Source organism: Vulpes lagopus, chromosome 2, assembly GCF_018345385.1.
Source record: "Vulpes lagopus strain Blue_001 chromosome 2, ASM1834538v1, whole genome shotgun sequence".
Lineage (NCBI taxonomy): Eukaryota > Metazoa > Chordata > Mammalia > Carnivora > Canidae > Vulpes > Vulpes lagopus.
The window spans coordinates 79,467,553-79,487,964 of record NC_054825.1 but is presented as its reverse complement, the minus strand read 5'-3'; the positions used below and the strand labels follow the sequence as shown (position 1 = coordinate 79,487,964).

General features: G+C 47.2%; 1 protein-coding gene and 1 long non-coding RNA gene across 2 annotated transcripts; one reads left to right on the top strand and one right to left on the bottom strand.

The window, feature by feature from the left end:
* Positions 1–1,688: 1,688 nt before the first annotated feature.
* Positions 1,689–6,763, bottom strand: ACTC1 (actin alpha cardiac muscle 1). The gene is made up of 7 exons (XM_041744653.1): positions 6,609–6,763; positions 6,036–6,186; positions 4,628–4,952; positions 3,828–3,989; positions 3,480–3,671; positions 2,514–2,695; positions 1,689–2,013 (listed from the first exon to the last, which is right to left on the bottom strand). Exons 2-7 carry the CDS (start codon positions 6,162–6,164, stop codon positions 1,870–1,872), a joined length of 1,134 nt encoding a protein of 377 aa, XP_041600587.1. The 5' UTR covers positions 6,165–6,186; positions 6,609–6,763; the 3' UTR covers positions 1,689–1,869.
* Positions 5,052–15,082, top strand: LOC121484877. Its single transcript, XR_005986135.1, has 3 exons — positions 5,052–5,806; positions 11,891–11,959; positions 13,018–15,082. It is a non-coding gene; the product is annotated as an uncharacterized LOC121484877 (long non-coding RNA).
* The last annotated feature ends 5,330 nt before the right edge of the window (positions 15,083–20,412 follow it).

Here is a 20,412-nt window from a genome sequence, read left to right as displayed (position 1 = left end):
AGCCTGGAGTCAGGGATCAAGAGATACTTTTGGAGAGATGCCTGGATGGCTCAGCCGTTGAGAATCTGCCTTTGGCTCGGGGTATGATCCCAGGGTCTTGGGATTGAGTCCTGCATCAGGCTCCCCAACAGGGACCCTGCTTCTCCCTCTGCCTATGTGTTTGCCTCTCTCTCTATGTCTCTCACGAATAAATAAAATATTTTTTAAAAAGATACTTTTGGAATGAATAATATAAAGATACAAGTATGAGCTTGAGTAATGACATTGGCAATTTTACTAAAGATGTCTGATGAGCCCTACATACTCAAAATTTTGAACCCAGACACTCAAAAGGGTATGTGATAGAATGCACTAAGACATGACTACAGTTTTATATCTCTATATTTATGTTTGTTAACTTCATGAGTATAGTTTAAGATTCAAATTTTATGACTAAAGGTGGTTTAAGAAGCACCAATAGATTAGATGTCAGAAAATGTGGCTTCCCATCTTGGACAGTCCACAAGTTGTGTAACGTTGCACCACTTGTTTCATCTTTCCAGAAGTCTTGATGCCCTCATCAATAGATAAAAGTTAAATTACATTCATTCAAATGCTCCAATGGACTTGAAAATGAAACATCTTAGAGCTTCTGCAATCGCGTGGAAATCTAGCTTTGCAGATTGATTTCCTAAGTTATCAGCTCCCACCAGCCTGCCCTGTGCCTTGTTTGCTGGCTGCTGCCCCATTTCCTTCTGCTGAAATTTCCGGCCTGCTCTTCTCACCACTGCAATTCTTAACCATTCTTCAAGACCCAGACCCATGTCCATCTCTTGAAGCCTCCCAGACCACACACACTGGGAGTTTATGGGTAGTGTATGCGAGCTCGTCAAGGACAGAGCATGACTGATTTCTTTCAGATGCTGCCCCCAGCAGCCCCCACAGAGAGTCCAGCATGGAATAAAGGGAATATTGTGGCTTCCCACTCCCCTTGACTTCTTGGTGGACTTCATAGCCTTCACTGCACTCAACCCCAGATCTCAAGATTTCAAAGATGAAGAAGAGCCCAAAGAAAGACCTTTGTCCCAGAAGTTAGTTACTAATGAGGCAAAAGGATCTGGTGCCTGTTTCCTCACATTTATTGCAAGCACAATGGTCTTGGTCTGTTTAGGGAGTACTTGGAACAGGAGATGGCTGGGCTCAACGGTGAGCGGGACTCCATGTTTCATCATTAACATGCATAGTCCTCAGGAAGACAACTGAGAAGTCTAGAATTGATAATTTAGGCTAAGTTATTTAAAATAATCTTTGACTTTCTCACTACTTATATATATATAGTTTCTACAAAGTTACAAAAAAAAACTGGAACATGTGCTGAAACAATGTTCATTCTCATTCATAATAACTAATCTCAAAGAATCCTGAAATCCAATTTTGCATCTTTGTTTTTGTGGAGTTAATCTAATCTATCTACTTTCCAGATGTGAAAAATATTCATGATTCTATTCCAAAGTGTAAAACTGCTATTTAGTATTGTAACTCCTAATTAAATGGCACACCAGTTCTTCTGATGAACTTTGTGGTACTGTGATCTTACAGTGCTCTTGGGGGCAAAGCTGCTGATACATGAATTCACAGACTGAAGTAAACATACACTGGCCCCACCCTCCCATGACCACCAGGAAAAGAAAGAAGAGAGGCTTTTTTGGTAGGTTGCAAGTCCTGGTCTGGTTTATTTATAAAGCAATAAATATTAGAAGCACAAATAAATTGCACATGTGTAAACAAACTGTACAATGATTGATGAGAGATAAGGAAGGGTGGTTCGGGAGATTCCAAGAAGCAGAATACTGTCGTCCTGAATGTAAAGTAGACTAAGAGAGAAGCACCTTAGAAGCATTTGCGGTGGACGATGGATGGGCCTGCCTCATCATACTCTTGCTTGCTGATCCACATCTGCTGGAAGGTGGACAGGGAGGCCAGGATGGAGCCCCCAATCCAGACAGAGTACTTACGCTCAGGGGGAGCAATGATCTGCAGAAAGACAACAAAAGCTTCCAGTGAACTCTGACATTCCAGGCAACAGATCAAGCAACATGTTGGTGAGATTCACAGAACAAATCTTAGATGTTAATTCACTGTAATGTAAGATATTTCATCCTCAAAAGTATTATGGCTGAATCAAGTTTTATGCACTTCCTCTGGTTCATTATATCCAGTATCAAAGACTCTACAAAATAGCACTGCTCCACTTTTCTGATCTAGAGTATAATGTGGCAACAAGCTAAATGTCTGGTGGAGGCTAGCCGAAAAGTTGGAGCCTTTTAAAATGTGTTCGAAGATGTAGGGGTTTTTTTTTTTCTTCCAAGATCTATTATTATCCATTGCTTGAAAATATATTTAAAGTCTCCTGTCTTGGGAAAAGTGCTAAAAAAGCTAAGAGGTACAGTGTAGAGGAGACAGGAAACAAAGAATGAGTTCTGCTTGCAATACTGAGACCCGCCTTGGCTCTCCCACCCACAGGAGTTCTTTACCTTAATCTTCATGGTGCTGGGAGCCAGGGCAGTGATTTCCTTTTGCATGCGATCAGCAATACCAGGGTACATGGTGGTACCTCCGGATAGCACGTTGTTGGCATAAAGGTCCTTGCGGATGTCAATGTCACACTTCATGATGCTATTATAAGTTGTTTCATGGATGCCAGCAGATTCCATACCTAGAAATAAGTTTGAAAAAAAAAAAAAAATCACAGTGCACTCAGGCCAGGGGCCCAGGGTGGAGGGAAGAAGAAAGGATTCCTTTGTGTTGATAAACTGTCACCCATTTGTCTCTGAAACATATGTTCTTCTTTAAGATCTACTGCAAGGCGTTTGTGGAACAGGTGTCTCTAACAGCGCTGACAGTTAATCCCCAACTGCCAAGACACAAACAACTGTGCTCAGCACCTGCTGGGAACGAACACTTGAACACAAACATTAGACGTGCGAAATTGGAAAGGGTGAGACATGCATTAGAGTTAGATTAATGCGATTTTTATTTATGGACTAAGATAAGATTCCGACAAGCTTCCTCTTAGAAATCATTCGGAGGCAGGATGTTTGGTAAGATACAGGGGTCCAGTCATTCCTATGAGTATGGTTACTGTTTCATTCAATGATGAGTAACTTCAGAGTAAGTCCGGTGACTCGTAATGTAAGTCAGCCCTTCTGACTAATCATTCTTTTCCTACAGATACAGGTTATTCAATTACTACTCTGTCTCATCCTTTATTTGGACATGAAGTCAGTGTGTCATCTTTGTCGTGTCACAGCGACAGAACGGTATGGCCCTCCCTTTACTGAGTTACCAGGATCTGAGGCTAAGCTGTGTGGGTCCCTAAGCTATGACTTCTTTGAACTCAAGGGCTCCTTAATCCTTCTTGATGATAATAGATTTTGCTCTGGGCCACCCCTAGATTTCCAGGGAAAGGCTGTACCTCTGCCCCAGGCCCTACCACTCACCGATGAAGGAGGGCTGGAATAGTGTCTCAGGGCAGCGAAAGCGCTCATTGCCAATAGTGATGACTTGGCCATCGGGCAGCTCATAGCTCTTCTCCAGGGAGGAGGAGGAGGCGGCTGTGGCCATTTCATTCTCAAAATCCAGGGCAACATAGCACAGCTTCTCTTTAATGTCTCGGACAATTTCACGTTCAGCTATGGAAACAAAGGGTATCGCAGTCAAGCTCCGAAGAAGGAAGTCAACCGTGGGGAGTAGATAGCTTCTCTGGTTGTGGAAGAAAGCAGACACGTTGCTGTGGCAGATGACACACACACACACACACACACACACACAGACACACACACACTCACCAGTGGTGACAAAGGAATAGCCACGCTCAGTGAGGATCTTCATGAGGTAGTCAGTCAGATCCCGCCCGGCTAGATCCAGACGCATGATGGCATGGGGCAGGGCGTAGCCTTCATAGATGGGAACGTTGTGAGTGACACCATCCCCAGAATCCAGAACAATGCCTGTCAGGAAGAAACAGACAGGAGCAGAGTAAATCCCTGAGGACACCATCCCCTTAGCTGTGTCAAAGCCTACTTCCAAGCTTGGCTAAAAGATACTAGCACTGGGCATGGATCCAGATCAAATTAGGTTTCTTACACACAAAGAATAAAAATGAGCACAACGAGGGCTAAATCTGAAGCCAGCAACAGCTCACCCTTTTCAATATTGTAGTAGAAAAATTTCCCCAGGACCCTTTCAAATGACCACCCCTTTCACCAGCCATTCGCTCAGTATGGGAACATCCAGGCGTGTTTTTCTTTCCTCCCATCTTACTTGCACGTGTTCTCTCTTTTTTGACTCAGACCCTGTAGGGACGGTCGGTTCTCCTTGAGGAGGTTGGCCCAGGCGCCGTGTGGGCATGAACACATACCAGTGATGGCTGTGTTCCGGGTTTGTAACATCACGTGGAATCTTGATATGTGACGTCACCTGCTTTAGGGTGGGTAGGGATCTACCTCCACGGGCTTTCAACACGTGGAGAGGTATGTGATGGGAAACTATTGTCACCTCCCTCTCTTCTCTGGGACACCCTCCCAGGGAGCGCGAGGGAAGCCGCTTCATGGCAAGGTCAGTGACTGTGTCCACAGCCCAAACATACCGGTGGTACGGCCAGAAGCATACAGGGACAGCACCGCCTGGATGGCCACATACATGGCAGGGACATTGAAGGTCTCAAACATGATCTGGGTCATCTTCTCACGGTTGGCCTTAGGGTTGAGTGGGGCCTCGGTGAGCAGAGTGGGGTGCTCCTCAGGGGCCACACGGAGCTCGTTGTAGAAGGTGTGGTGCCAGATCTTCTCCATGTCATCCCAGTTGGTGATGATGCCGTGCTCGATGGGGTACTTGAGAGTCAGGATACCTCGCTTGCTCTGGGCCTCGTCACCTACATACGAGTCCTTCTGTCCCATTCCCACCATGACTCCCTGTAAGAAGAAAAAAGATGGGGAAATCAAGCTTCCAGCATTTTAGGAATATAACGGATGCCTTATAAATTTACACCTAACTGCCCAAGTCGAGGAACACCCTATAAATACCAGAAATAAAAAATACAATTTTAACCCGATTTAGAAATATCATTTAGAATCAGTCTAGTCCCTTCCCCCACCCACCCCCACACTCCCCAGGTACAATTCCATTCTTTTGTTTTTTTCAATTTTTTTTAAAATTCCATTCTTTAGACTATAACTGGGGCCACTTCATCAAAGAAGTACAGCCTCACGTCGTCTTACAAATACATAATGCCTTCATTAAATTATTAAGTGCATCACCCATGTCAACTGAAATATAAATGACGACATTGTGGAATGACTGAATTGATGACACATTGTATTTCTCCCAAGAAGAGATTTTGTTCATCACGTGAACATGAAAAGATGGGCTGATTTGCCATCACCGCTCTGCCCCTGAAACACAGCCTGCCAGGCGCTGTCCTGCGCTGCCCGTCAGTCACCAGTGCCCACGAGTGCCGCTCTCCTTCCTGGCAGCCTGTCCGGCAGGGCATGTGGCAAAGCCCAAGAGCGTGGCACTTCTTTTAATGAACAAGGTGACATGTCCCTGTCACGCCTGGCTCCTAAAAGTGCAACAGCCCGGAAGCAGATGGGTTGCATCCTTGGGAGCCCCGTAAGCTGGCTGTGAACAAGGGTTGGGTGTGGGTCGGGTCCCTCTGGTCGAGAGCAGTTCTGTTGTGCCACGCTGGGAGCAGGCCTGGGGGGCCAAGGCCAAGCCACGCACAGACGTGTGTAAGGGGCCAAGGAGACACTGGCAGCTGAGCAAGCAGGTCAGGAGTGGAGGAGGGAAGCTGCCGGCCTGTCCCACGGGGAGGGGACCCTGGGAGCGCGCGCCCCTGGGACGGGCGGGGGGACAGGTGTCCTGGGTGCGGGGGGGGGCACGGCTTGTCTGCTGGGCTTCTCCACAAACCCGTCCTTTCCTCCTTTGTCCTGAGCAGGCCCGGGACCCCTCCCCTCCTAGGCTGCCGGCCTGGGACCGCGGCCGGGCCGGGCGCCTACCTGGTGGCGCGGGCGGCCCACGATGGAGGGGAACACGGCCCGGGGCGCGTCGTCCCCCGCGAAGCCCGCCTTCACCAGCCCCGAGCCGTTGTCGCACACCAGGGCGGTGGTCTCCTCGTCGTCGCACATCCTGGCTCAGCTCCGGCGGGGTCTGCAGGGGACAGCGGGCGGGCGGCGCGCTCAGCGCCCGGGCGGGGCGGGGGGCATCGGTTCCCCTGCGCAGAGGGAGCGGGGAGCAGGGGAGGGGGCCGGGCCCAGCGGCACGGAGCTGCCGCCGCCCTCCCCAGCCCTCCCAGCCCTTCACACGTTTGCCTTCCCCACCCGGAGCCCCCCAGGCCCGACCGCACCCCCTGCCCCTGCCCGGGCCCAGCTGGAGGGACCCCGGTGGCCGCGGGCGGGGGGCGCACGGGTCACCACCTGCGCGCGCCCCTATGTGACCGCCCGAGGATCGCACCGAGAACTTGGGTGTTTTTTTTTAAAAAAAAAAAAAAGAGTCGTGTCGCGGCGGGCTGGGGGTTTGGGGCCGGGGGCCTCGGGCTGGGGGGCCCGGGCCCGCGGGGGGCGCTGACTCACCGTCGCGGGTCGCTCGGCTGCGCTGGGGCGGCAGGTGCCGGGTGCTGGGTGCCGGGCCGGGGCGCGCCGCTTTATAGGGCGCCGAGGGACGGGGTCAGCCGCGGGCCGGGGCAGGGGTGGGGGGCCTGCTGGGCCACCTTGCCTTATTTGGTCGCCCTCGCACCGCCGAGGAGCGCCGAGGCCATTCATGGAGCCAAGGGCAGGGGAGAGGATGGGCCAGGGGGCTCCCGGACCATGTAAGGAAGGGGAGGGGGCACCCGGGGGGACGGCCAAATAGGGAGCTGGGGAGGGGGGGCGGTCATGGTAGGGGCCGGGGGAGACGAAGCGACGCCAGCTGCCCTCCTACCCCTTGGGTGGAGGTGCACCCGGGCTGGGCTGTGGGCTGGGCTGTGGGCTCGCTCCTCGCAGCCCCGCCCGCCCAAGACAGCAAGCCCTGTGCCAGCGGGAAGGCTTGGCCCCCTGCCCTCCGCTGAGGGGTCCTGACAGCTGGACCAGGGCAGCAGGGAGCGACAGCAGCTTCTCATCTTCCACCACTGCGGGCTGCAGGAGAGCCCTGGCGGTCCTGGGGGACTCAAAGGGCGCCACAGCAGCACATTAGGGTGGCCAGAAAGGGGGTCCCTGGGGCAGGTCACCCTGCTGGTCTAGTCTCCACCAGCTCAGGTTGCTGGGGCCTGTTCCTCTGGGTGCGAAAGCAGAGATGAACCGAGGCCACCTTGATCCCCAGCTCATGCATGGCTTAGGGTCTGACTAGGGTCGAGGCTAAGAATTGGAGAGAGAGCCTGGCCAAGTCTTGGGGGAGAAGGAGCCAGGTTTGCCCCACCACGGATATCAGGTAACTCTCCTCATGCTGCCAAGGTTTTGCTCCAACTCAGACTCCTGACTTCAGGCCAGAAAAGGATCCCCTGCTGCCAAAGTGAATGAAGGAACAAACGCCAAAAGTAGCTTGAGCACTTGCTTGTGGGTAGAGGAACAAGCTGGGGGCAAAGGCCTTAATTCCAAGCAGAGACGAGACTGAAAGAGCAGATATTCTTGTCAAGAAGATAACAGCCACTTCAACTAGCCAAACACATCACAGGACAGCAGAGTTAGAAACAGCAGAGTCTCGGCCTCCATCCACCACTCCCCCCACCCCCACCCCTGAACTACTGATTCAGAATTGGCAAGATGCCCATTTGATTCATATGTACATTAGAGCCTGTGAAGCCATGATAGAAATGATACCAGCTCCTTCATGGAAACAGATTTAGAAGGATCTTGGGGCTTTGGAGAAGGGAGTGGAAACATGCCATGAACTGGGGAGAGAAGAAAGGAACAGAGAGACATAAGGACAGAGATTACTGATTTGCTCTGGGGTGTCCTGCATTCTCAGTTCTTGACTAGCACTTGGATTTTTAATGCTTGTGTTTTCCCTCCTGTTCACACCAGTTAAAAATAGAAAACTGGGCACAGGCACTCATCTCTAGAGTGGTCTTGGATTGATATGCTGAGGAGGTCAACTGATTAGATACTTGCCCAGACTGGGGAATGTTGGGCCCTCGCTCCCTGAGCTCCCCAACCATGTTTGGGTTGGTTTGGAGAAGAAACTGTGGGGGCAGCTGGGTGATGGAGCCAGGTGAGGGGTCTGGCTGGGGTCACGCCCTGCCACACACTAGGCCTTTTACAAAGAAAACGCCCGTTGACAGGATGCGAAGGGCAGAGGGGTCTCAGCTCACACAGATGCAGAAGAACCATGGAAAAGGAGGAATGAGACTGGCATTACAGCCAGACAGCCCTGAGTTCAAATCCTGTTTCTATCGCTTACAAGTGCATGTGGTCTTGGGCAAGTCACTTCACTTTCCTGAGCCCATTTTCCCCTCTGAAAAAGGACACAGTAAGGGTAGCTTTTTTCTGGTAGGGGTTATTAATTATCAAAATAATGAGGGGCCATCCACATAGAAGATACACAAAGAAGAATCCACATAGAAGATTCAAAGCAAATAGTCACTGTTATAGTTCAGTGGTTCTGATACTCCTGGAGGCAGCAGTTTCTGTCTCTTTCGAAGAACTGGGTCAATTTCATTCATTTATTGATTCAGCAAATATTTGTGGGACAAGAGCTGTGCTGGTCATAGGAATAAAGCGACACGTAAAGCAGAACAGAGCAATTACAGAAAAGTCAGAGCCGCGGACGGCATGTGCTGGGATGAAAAAGGAGGGAATCGCTGGGATAGTCATGAAAAGAGGGATCTGAGGCGGGATCAGCAAAAGCCTTCCTGAAGAATATCCTTTTATTGTCTTTAAAGTAGAGCAGGGGCAGCCCCGGTGGCTCAGCAGTTTAGCGCTGCCTTCAGTCCAGGGTGTGATCCTGGAGTCTCGGGATCGAGTCTCACGTTGGGCTCCCTGCATGGAGCCTGCTTCTCCCTCTGCCTGTGTCTCTGCCTCTCTCTGTGTGTGTGTGTGTGTGTGTGTGTGTGTGTGTGTGTGTCTCATGAATAAATAAATAAAATCTTTTTAAAAGAATAAAGTAAAGCAGGACTGAAATTCATGAACATTTGTGTGAAAGGTTTCAACCTGGGGGTGGCAGGATGGCAGACTTCCACATTCACTGCCAGAGGTATGAAGGGAGCAGTCCTGGGAAGTCCAGTGTATCGCTGAGTGCTGAAGCTATCGGGGTGATTCCTCTGCAAATCCTTCCAGGGCTCAGGAGGCCAACTCCAGCGTCCCATCTCGGGACCAGCCTGCTCTGGTGAGAGGGTAGGTCGATGGAGCGTACATACCAGTTTCATAAGACAATCTAACCCCTTAAAATATTTTCAGAACAATTTCATTTCCTTCCCACTTAAAACAAAAGGTATTTCCATATGCATCATGTTTATGGTAGGAAAGAACACTTTTTTCCCCTTAAAGCTGTGTGATAGTTCAATATTTGTTCATTGTAATACTGCTCAATTTCTACATTTTAAAACTCTGACCCATATTTTATGTATCTTAAAATATAAGCCAATGGGAAAGTAAGAGCCAGTGACTGGTTTTTCTTTGATACAGTTTTTGAGGGATCTGTTTATTTTTTTAAAAGATTTTATTTATTTATTAGAGAGAGAGAGAGAGAGAGAGAGCAGTGGGAGGGGCAAAGGGAGAGAGAGAAGCAGATTCTCCACTGATCAGGGGGCCCGTTACAGGACTTGATCTCAGGACTCCAAGAACACAACCCGGACCAAAGGCAGACGTTCAACCACTGAGCCATCCAGGTGCCCCTAAGGGATCCATTTAATTTGAAAATTAAGATCGATTCTGTCACATTTACCCAAGTATGTAACAATGAGGTATCCTCTGTGGTGCTGTCCAGATATTCCTTTCTTTAAATTTAAAAAAAATCTTAAATTTAAATAGCTTGACATTTACCATGTTAACCATTTAAAATCGTGCAGTTCAGCAGTAATAAGTACACTCACACTGTTGTGTAAATAATATCCTGATTTCATTTTTTGATGCAAAGTTTGACTGAAGTGCTCAAAGCGAGGAATGGCTGACCTTGAGCCTCGCAGCGGGTCGGCGACACGGGGTGTCCCCGGGGCTCCCGAGGGCCCTCCAGGCCCCTCCGGGCAGGGACAGGCCACGGGGAGCGGCGCAGGGCGAGCCGAAGGCACAGAAGCTGGGCCCTTCCCCTGCCCTTGCCTCGAGGGAAGCCTGTTGGGTCCACCATCTGCTGGGATCTGGAAGGGAGGGCCAGCCTCCTCCGGCCCTGGGGATTAGCAGTCACTCATGTCAGCTGTTCCCCCATCGGAGGTGTCGCAGTATTTACAGAGAAGCCAGAAACACACGGAGCCACACGTAATTCCTCCCCGGAGCCCCCCCCCTCCCCTGCGGCCTGGCCTGCAGTGGGGCTCGGCAGGGAGGGCCAGGCCCTCGATAGCCCAGACCAGGGGTGGAGGGGGGGGCCAGCTGGCAGAAGCACTTCTGTTCTCCTTCCCCCTGCACATTTGTTCACTCCCACCGCCCTCTGGCTGGAGCCGGTTTGGGTTTTCAGTAAAAGAAGAAAGTGACGTGACTGGCAGGATGCGGCCCCACACATCCTGGGGCCCGGAACTGGACACCAACGCGCCTCGTCTGTGCCTGGTGCTTCCCCCTGTTTCACACGCACCCGCCCCAGAGATTAACCCAGGGGGAGGGTATTTCAACTCCAAATGGATTCGGCTCTGGGCCCATTCTGGCACCAGCTGCCTTCTGACATGATAGGACCAACGGTGGTGAACCGTTTAATGAGGTTTTGAAAAGGAGGACAAAGCAAGGAGCAGGAGCGGAGAGGGAAAGCAGGAGGTAAAAGGAGGATTCTTCTGGATCCTGGAGTCACATGGCCTAACCATCTATAAGCTGCATTTTCACTCTCTTTCAGCCTGATGTAAGTCCAGGAAATCACAAAGGATTTCTAATAGCCTTCTTAAAAATTCCTTAAAAGGACTTCGCCCTCCAAGGATGAAATGCTGATGCTCCCAGGTTTCTGCTCGGAAGGTGTTCCTCTTAGCTCACATTTGGCTTGCTCCCCACACCGCCAATAACTCTGTGGAGTTTCAGTTTTCCGAGCATCACCTGGAGTAAGCCTGCTTTTCCTGGAGCCCAGATGTGGCATTGCCCAAGCTCAGTCTGGCCACGTTTCATGCTCGCACAGGTGCCAGACTGTGTAGGCGAGATCCAGGAGCTCAGACAGCCAGCTACTTTCACCCCCTGCCTACTGTGCAGCCCAGCTCCTCCCCAGAAAAGGTGGGGCACACATCTGACACATGGGAATAGTAGTAGGAACCCTAACCACTGGCATTTATTGAGCACTTACTAGGGGCCATGTGCTGCTTTGAGACTATATATGGGTGCGTGGTCCAGGTGGCGCTTTCTAGGTGACCGCCAGTTGCAGTGTCTGCAGAACTGCTCTTCCATGTGATGTCACCAGCCTACAACGAGGGGCCACGTGAGAAGAACACCATCTCTGTCACAAACGAAGGTACTGCTGCCTCTGTTGCAAAAATGTCCCTGGTGTTCGTCGAAGGACATAGACTTCTTTATGAACCTCTTAGTAAAACTTCCTTGCTGGCTCTAGCACCAAGAACAGTAGCACTGCCATCAAGTAACCGGTCTGTGTTGGATCCTATAGATCCTGAATCTAGTGACTCACCAGGTTTTTCTTTGGTAGGGGCTAAGAAAAACCCTACAAAATCACCCACGTGGCCCATGTTAACATCATTACAAGCCATTATGATCCCTTGTACATACCCAGCTCAACTTTTCATTTTTCCTTTGTCTTCCATTTTTAGCTTTTGTCTCTCTTTGTAAGCTGCTGTGAATCTTTTGTGGGGCAAAACAAAGGATGGATGAACAAACAGGTAAGATTGAACTCTGCGAGATAGTGAAGATAATATTCGAATTATAATTAGAGTGATCACTGCACATGTAGCCAAGAGTCCCAGGTGACTTGCATAGGTCTGTAGGTTTCTTTCATCCAGGTGTGAGCACCCCATATTGTTTTAATTTTCTTCTTAACATCATGATAGGTATTACTGGAAATACAGACTTATATTTCCCCCCTGCAAAAATAATACGTGTTTATTGTGGTAAACTAGAAAACATTGACCAGAAAGTACAAAGAAAATGATGCATCTGGTTCAGTTTTCTAAGCCCTATAATTTTAACCTCCTTAAAATAAAACTTAAATGTGATATAAAATTCACGAGGCCTTGGCTTCCGTATCTACTTAACAGCCGCTAGACTGAGGAAAGCTGGTCTCCTATTCTGGTAGTTTGCAAGAATGTCCACTTGTTCTTCAAAGAGAGACATGCAATGCAAGGAATTTACATTTAAAGCATTTCTTGATTTTACAGTTGTGACCTAAATTATCCCTAGTCAACAGCTGGAACCAAAGAACGCCAAAGGAGCAGGGTCTGCCCTTGAAACCACACCATCCACATCTCACTTAAAAATTTTAGAGGGCAGGTGGTAGTTTCCAACTCAGCTGTTGAACTCTCTCAGAATTGCTGTCTAAAAACAGAGATCTATTGCTAACATAAAACTGAACCATATAAATACATTGCCAAATGCTTTGTCTTTATGTGGGGAGTTGGGAGCAGTTCTTTTGGACAACATGTTTATAGTGATTGTATGATCAGTATTTCTGAGCTCCTCTTGGTTAGGACCACAGATAACCAATTTGCCTCTCCCCCCCATCCCCCCCCCACAGACTCTAATTTAATTTCATAAATTAGAAAAGTAATAAAGATAAAGGCTTTGCCTAAAGCCAGTGATCTGTATTAACTCGGGGAGGGAAACAGATCGTGCCTCCAAAATGAAAACAACTGAAAAGCCATCTCAAGTCCTTACACAGAGTGTGAACGCTGGCACTCGTACAAGTAGCTAGCACTGGGACTGGGTGCTTCTGGCATTTCAGAGAGAAGAGCCGGCCTTCAGTCGCTGAAAAGGGAAAAGAATCTGCCGTTAAACCATGATGTGGCTTTGAAAAATGATCAGAAAAATCTTGGATATGACCCGAAGGATGTAACAGAGTATTACATCACCAAAGAAGTACCTGCAAGAACTGGAGAGACCTCATGTGAGAACATTCCTTACGGATGAACAAGAAAGGTGTCCTCTGTTCACTTAAATTCTGTTGGACTATGCAGTTTTCTGGGGAGAGATTCTAGCTGCTGTTTAATATTATAGCTCAGTATATCCGTCACAAAATGTTCATGCTGGGTCTGTCTCCCTACCAGTGGATATAGCCATCTTCTTTCTGGGCCCAGTGTCCAGTGAGAAAAGGGTCCAGAGGTCTTCTCCTGTGGTGCAGAAAGGGACCCCTGAAACCCTATGCCAAGCTGATCCTTTAGACTGGTGCACTGGGTCCATTTGTGGTGTCCACCCAAGGATCGCATCCTTATGCTGCTGGCTCACAGTGGTGGTAGGGATGAGGAGAGTGATTTGCAACCCCTTTACCCCCTTCCCATGAAACCCCACAGTGTTAAGGCAGAAGCACATACACACACACACACACACACACACACACACACACACACATATATACCGTTGCAAGGGCTGACACTTTGCTTCCACAGAGGGTAGTAGAAAACCTTGGGTAAACGGTGCTCATTTTGTCCAACTCAGGGATGTAGGCCCCAAAATGGCAGTAGGAAAGTCAAAACTGATCCCAGGAGGCAGAAAGTTTTGTTTATTAGAAGAGCTCTAGTGTTCTAGAAGTGCTCCTACTGCAGGCTTAAATAGCAAATCCTAAACTATGGTTCTGCAACTTACAGCTTTAGGTGGTCAGATTTTCCTTTGATCTGAAAGCTGACCTTTATTCTGACTACCTATGGAAAGCTAAATGTTAGGCTTGCCTATGTCCTCACCTGGAACATATTTGTGTGAATCTGAGAGAATCAGTCATGAGTAAAAGATTTATTGCTTCTGTTTTCTAGGTTTCACAGAGATGTCACCTCGATAGCTGAAATACACCTTTCCAAAGCATCTGACTCCGTCACAATCATGACAGGGTTTCAAAACCTCAGAGTCAGTGTTGGGCAGCAGCTCGAATGAGCAGATGCTCTGTGTTCCTTCAGATATCTGTGGGTGGAGAAGCTCCAGGTAACATTTTGTAATGTCACCACACGGAGACTGTGATGCAAATGAATACACATTTTCCCCAAAATGGGACGTGCTAGAAAAACATCGTATCTGATTATTGGAGCTGGTATAATTTCCAGTAGAAATCTTTTGCCCTCTTTGTCTCTCTGAATAGTATTTTCAATTCTCAGCATCAGCTGAAAAAGCATCCTGTTCTCAGTAACTGGCTATGAACGAAGGGTTTTAGGTAGTTTCCCTGGGAAATTCAGGCTTGCTTTCACCTATGTGGAAACTTAAACATGCCTTTATAACGCTCATGTTGCCAGTCACTCAGCAAAATTTTTCAGGTGAATTCACTCATTGATTTGAAAAGGCATTATTTTTAACTAAATAGAATCAAAATTATGGTGTTTGTTGTGCAAATGTAGCTATGAACAGGAGGAAAAACTCCAATTTTGTAGCTAAATGGGGTTCCCTTGAAATCAAGATGTGGCATATTCAATCTGCTCAATCAGTATTTATTACGGGCCTTCTCTTGGCGAGGCATTGTACCAGGTGGAGCAAGGGATTCTACGATGAGCGAGACAATGCCTCCACACCGTAGAATGTGTACACTATGTTAGGCGGTGCATAAACCCCACCATCCACCACAAAGACCTGTGTTAAGCATAAAAAGGTATGGAGCTAAGGGAGGGGGGCTGGAAAGAGGGAGAGAGTCCTTGTCATGACGCCTGGGCAAGGCTTCATAGTCCACAGATTTTGAGCTGAGCCCCTACGGACTAATCAACAGTTCCCTTTTACTCACCCCACCCAACCTGGCATAATTTTGCAAATGAGTTTCAGAGGCAGACTGGGCCACTGAAGGATGGTATTTGAAGATTCAAAAAATGTTTTTTAGGGTTTTTATTTATTTATTTATTCATGAGAGACACACAGAGAGAGGCAGAGACACAGGCAGAGGGAGAAGCAGGCTTCCCCTGGGGAGCCCGATGCGAGACTTGATCCCAGGACCCCGGGATCACGCCCTGGGCCGAAGGCAGACGCTCAACCACTGAGCCTCCCAGGGGCCCCAGGGACTTGGAGATTTAAAAAACAACAACAAAACTGGAGCTTTGGTGTAAAACTGGCAAGCTTTAGTCTGTTGTGCTATTATTTGTGAAATTAGTTTCTTTACTAACCATTGTTTAAAAAGTGAAGGCCATGGATGAAGATACGTTGTCCTCTCTTGGAATAACTCCAGTGTGTCCAACAGGCACCCCCTGAATGCCCACCACACCCCCCATGCTGTTCTTCTGAGAAGGTTCCATGTAAAGTCGGAAAGAAGCAACTGGGGATCCCTGGGTGGCGCAGCGGTTTGGCGCCTGCCTTTGGCCCAGGGCGTGATCCTGGAGACCCGGGATCGAATCCCACGTCGGGCTCCCTGCATGAAGCCTGCTTCTCCCTCTGCCTGTGTCTCTGCCTCTCTCTCTCTCTCTCTCTCTCTCTCTCTCTCTCTCTCTCTGTGACTCTCATAAATACAAAAATAAAAAAAATATATTAAAAAATAAGGAAAGAAGCAACTGAACTCGCCTTTTCAAGTGAAAAGCTTGTGTGCTTGTGCTGCAAAGGGCCGCTGCATCTTACTCCTCAGGAACAGAAAGCGGAGCAGACCTGGAGAGAGAGCTCTTACCCGCTCATCCCACGTCATCTCCTGTGCCCGATTGTAAGACTCTTCCAGTTTGAAACTGAGAAGTTTTAAGTTTGCTTGTACAGGAAAAACGTCGACTGCCGAAGCCTGTTGCTAACGATCTCTGCAAACGCACCAGAACTGTTAACGGCGGGGAGGGTGCTGAAGGGCAAGCGAGCAAGGGACCTGTCACACTTCCTATTTTGTATTCGTGTGCTGTTTAATATCGTTCCCAAAATGTGTATTACTTTTTATGAATGTCAGAAAGGAGGAAACCAATGTAATTTCGCATCCTGTTGCTTAAAGCCTGGCACGTTTTTGTCTTGCTTACCTTCCGGGGGTTTCTACCTAATAACCTGTGCATACTTGAAGAAAGACATTGCATCACCAATAGATGTTTAGGATCTTTTCCACCAGTGGTGCTGGGTTTTTGTTGTTGTTGTTGTTTTTTAAGATTTTATTTATTTATTTATTTATTTGAGAAAGAGAGAGCATGTGTGAATTTGTGGGAGGAGAAGCAGGAGAGGGACAAGCAGACCCCTCCCTGAGTGTGGAGCCAGATGCCGGGGCTCAATGTGGGGCTCCACGTGGGGCTCGTCCTGTGGCTGTATCCCAGGACCCCGAGATCAGGACGCTTAGCCCACTGAGCCACCCCAGCGACCCCCAGTGGTGCTGTTTTTAGAACCGTCATCGTATTTGGTCAATCATCTAACTCTGCTTCAAGATATCTAGATGCAACAACATGTCTCTTAGCCAGATGGGTTAGGTATTGGGTTTCTGACACAGTGGAAAACAACCATCGTTTAGAGAATTAAACTCATCTAAATACACCCACACAGAACGACAGAGAAGATAATTTCATTTCCTTTGATGCTTCAAAGGAAATGAATGTAAGCCATTTACAGAATATTCTCATTTTGAACACAAATTCTTGTTACCCACATGCACATCTCTTTGTCAGACATAGAATATTGACAGATGCAGAATACTGAGCTAAACTAAAATGATCACATCTTGAAAAGTCGCTTACATGAGTTAACTGTCAGTGTCAGCATCCCTGTTTTAGCTCTGCATTTCTCTAGAAAACCGAGTAAGTTCAGACCTCTGGTGCTAGCCAAGGTGGAGCACCCTGCTGCCTCCACATGCTCCCTATTACAACCGTGGCCGTGATATATCAAACATAAGATGACTCAAAGGAGGAAAGAAGAAGGTCACCTGCCTGGGGACTTTGGGACTTGAGAAATAAAATGGTGATGAATCTAGATTTCCTCCCGCCTCCCATATATTCCAGGCTGGGTGCTCTAGTAGCCTGCATCCTGGAACTGCCAAGAGACATGCATATACTAAGCTACAAGAAAAACCTATTCTTTCTAGTCAAAGAACCAATGAAGGAGTAGCCCTGCCGTGGGAGCCTTGTTAGCAACCTGCCCTAGTCTGGCCAAATATGAATGCATTCATGAGAAAACTGCATCTCTCTCTCCCTAGTTTCAGCCCAGTTCTGCCTACTTGTATTGGTGGGACCAATCTCCCATTTCCTGCCAGTTGGAAGCAGGCAGTGCTCCTCATCTCGCACCGAAGTGGTGTCAGCAGAGTGGTATGAAGGTTCCTTGTGGTGGAACTCTTCTGTATTTCGGTGGCCACAGGAATCTGTGTAGGTGATAAAATCGCCTGGCACTGAATAGACATACAAACATATACGTGAGTGCCTGTGACAAAACCTGATGGTATCTGAATGTGGTTGACGGATTATATCAAGGTCAATTGGCCAGTTGTGATACTGTACTATAGTTACACAAGTTGTTATCATTGGGGGGAAACTGGGTAAAAGTCTATGGGATCTCTGGATTATTTTGTACAATTGCATGTGAATCTACAATTATCTCAAAATATAAATGTATTAAAAATGAACTATACGTTGTGCAAAAAATTAATTTCTTTGAGTTTCCCAGTCAGTTTGATTCTGAATGAATTAGTTCTTAAATCCAGGTGATCATAGTCAATGAAATTTAAATAGTTACACTAAATATATCACATTCCCTATATTTATAGCAGGAGTACTGGCTGGCCCAGTATAGGTCTGGCATGTGGAGTTAGGCACCATTGGAGCTGAAGAGGTGCCCATGTCCATGGGCATGTCTGATGAATCAGGTGCTGATGACAGTGGCAAACCGCAGGGTGACGAAAGAGCCCCAGAAGGAGAAGTGATATCTACTTAAGGTGGAACCTGGCAGGGCGAACTCAGCAACAGGACCTGAAGATTGGAGAGGAGGGATGCTTCTGATTAATAGCATGGCAGCTGCTTACGACATCCCAGACTGGGGATCCCTGGGTGGCGCAGCGGTTTGGCGCCTGCCTTTGGCCCAGGGCGAGATTCTGGAGACCCAGAATCGAGTCCCACATCAGGCTTCTGGTGCATGGAGCCTGCTTCTCCCTCTGCCTGTGTCTCTGCCTCTGTCTCTCTCTCTCTCTCTCTCTCTCTGTGTGTGTGACTATCATAAATAAATAAAAATTAAAAAAAAAAAAAAAAAACGACATCCCAGACTGAACTATACCAGGAGCAGGTGAACATTTTGAACCAAAAGGCATATTTTGTAAACAAAGAGAGCTATCTCACAGCATTCGGGACCTAAAGGCCTCAGCTGGGAGCACACGGTAACAGAACAGAATTTAAAGGATGGAAAGTTAGCTTCCTGCTCTGGTCCAGATCCACAGCTGAACAGCGACTGATGCTTAGCCTGAGATGCAGCACCAGAAGATGGCTATGAGGCCTGGATGTTGGCAGCCAGGTGCAAGTGGCCACAGCAATGCAAATGATGGCCAGAGTGGATGGGGCATGGCCACAGCCAGAGTAGTACCATCCATACTTCACCCTGAGTGACTGTAAGACACCCCCCAGGGACTTCTGGAAATGCAAAAGAGTTGGCAACATCAAAAAGGCAGGAGTGTGTGAAAGCAGGGAAGGGGCAGTAATACTCAGTTATACAGATAGGGGTTACTAAGCAAACAAAACTCTCAAGCAAACAAACAGAACGTTCTCAACCTTGGCCGCACATGGGGCTGGGTCGGGGAGAGACAGAGCTAGAGTATGAGGTCTGCCAAGAAAGAGGGGCCCTGGGAAACAGTCAAGGCCTTCAGCTGAGACCCACAATAAACTCCACCTTAAGGATTAAGACAGATGGACAGTCAACAAACTTTGAGTCAGCTCAATCCCAGGATAGTTTAGAGCAATTGGCCTCACCCTGTCTTCCAAAATCAAAAGTAAGTACCCTCTGGAAGAATATAATATCCTACAGAACTTTAAGTTATCTCTACAGTTTTTCATACACCATGTCTGGTACATAAAATATATAATATATATATATTCAGGCGATATAAAGAATTCCTATAAATCAAGAAAAAGATAGACAAGTCAGTATAAAAATGGACAGGAGACTTAGAGAGACACTATGCAAAAGAGGGCATCCAAGCGGTCAATCAACATTTGGAAGTGCACTCAGTCTCCATAGCAATAGGAAAATGCAAATAAAAATTAAAATGAGCTGGGGGGCCTGGGTGGCACAGTCCATTAACCCTCTGACTCTTGGGTTTGGCTCAGGTCACCATCTCAGGATCTTGAGGTCAGCCCCACGTGGGGCTTCTTGCTTTATATATATATATATATATATATATATATATAAAGGATTACTTGGCAAAACTACATGATTGAAAACCCACAAGAAAAAAATGGACAATGGAGGAAACTGTCAAAAGATCTGGATACTGAACTTATCTGACATACATGTTATATATGTCCTAAAAAAACTGAGCAATATGCTCAAGAAAGTAAATGGCAAAATAGAAAATTTCATCAAAGAATTAGAGTCTGTTAAAAAAAAAAATCACATGAAATTCTAAAACTAAACATAACAAATTAGTAACTCAATAGATGACTTTAAGAGCAGATTGACACAGTTGAAGAGAGGATTAGTGAGTTTTAGGGTCGGTCAGGAGAATATATTCAGATTAAAGCAAAGAGTACGAAAGAATACATGGCTGATTTAACATTTAAAATTCAGTTCAAATAGAATTTAGCAGAATGATCATACGATCCATCCAATATGTGGAAAACACTTTGGATAGAAGTTAACGCCTATTCGTAATAAAAACTCTTAGCAAGCTAGAAATAGAAAGAAAATCCTTGATCTAATAAAGAGTATCTACAATAAATCTACAGTAACATAATATTTTATCTCTCTTGTTCCCTGAGATTATGAATCAGTCACAGATGTCTGCTATTATCACTTCTATTTTACATTATTCCAGAGCTCCTCAACAGTGCAGTAAGGTAAGAAATATAAGCAGATGGTATACACATTGGAAAGGAAGAAACAAAGCTGTCATTAATTGTGAGTGTAAAAAATACAAAAGGATTTATAGTCAAATTATTTAATTTAGAAAGTCAATATAACAAAGTGAATTAAGGGACAAAATGCAAAAGTTAACTTTATCTCTACATGCTCACAATACACAAGTAAAAAGATAACGTTTGAAATATATCATTTAAAATAGCATCAGAAGGGGGCA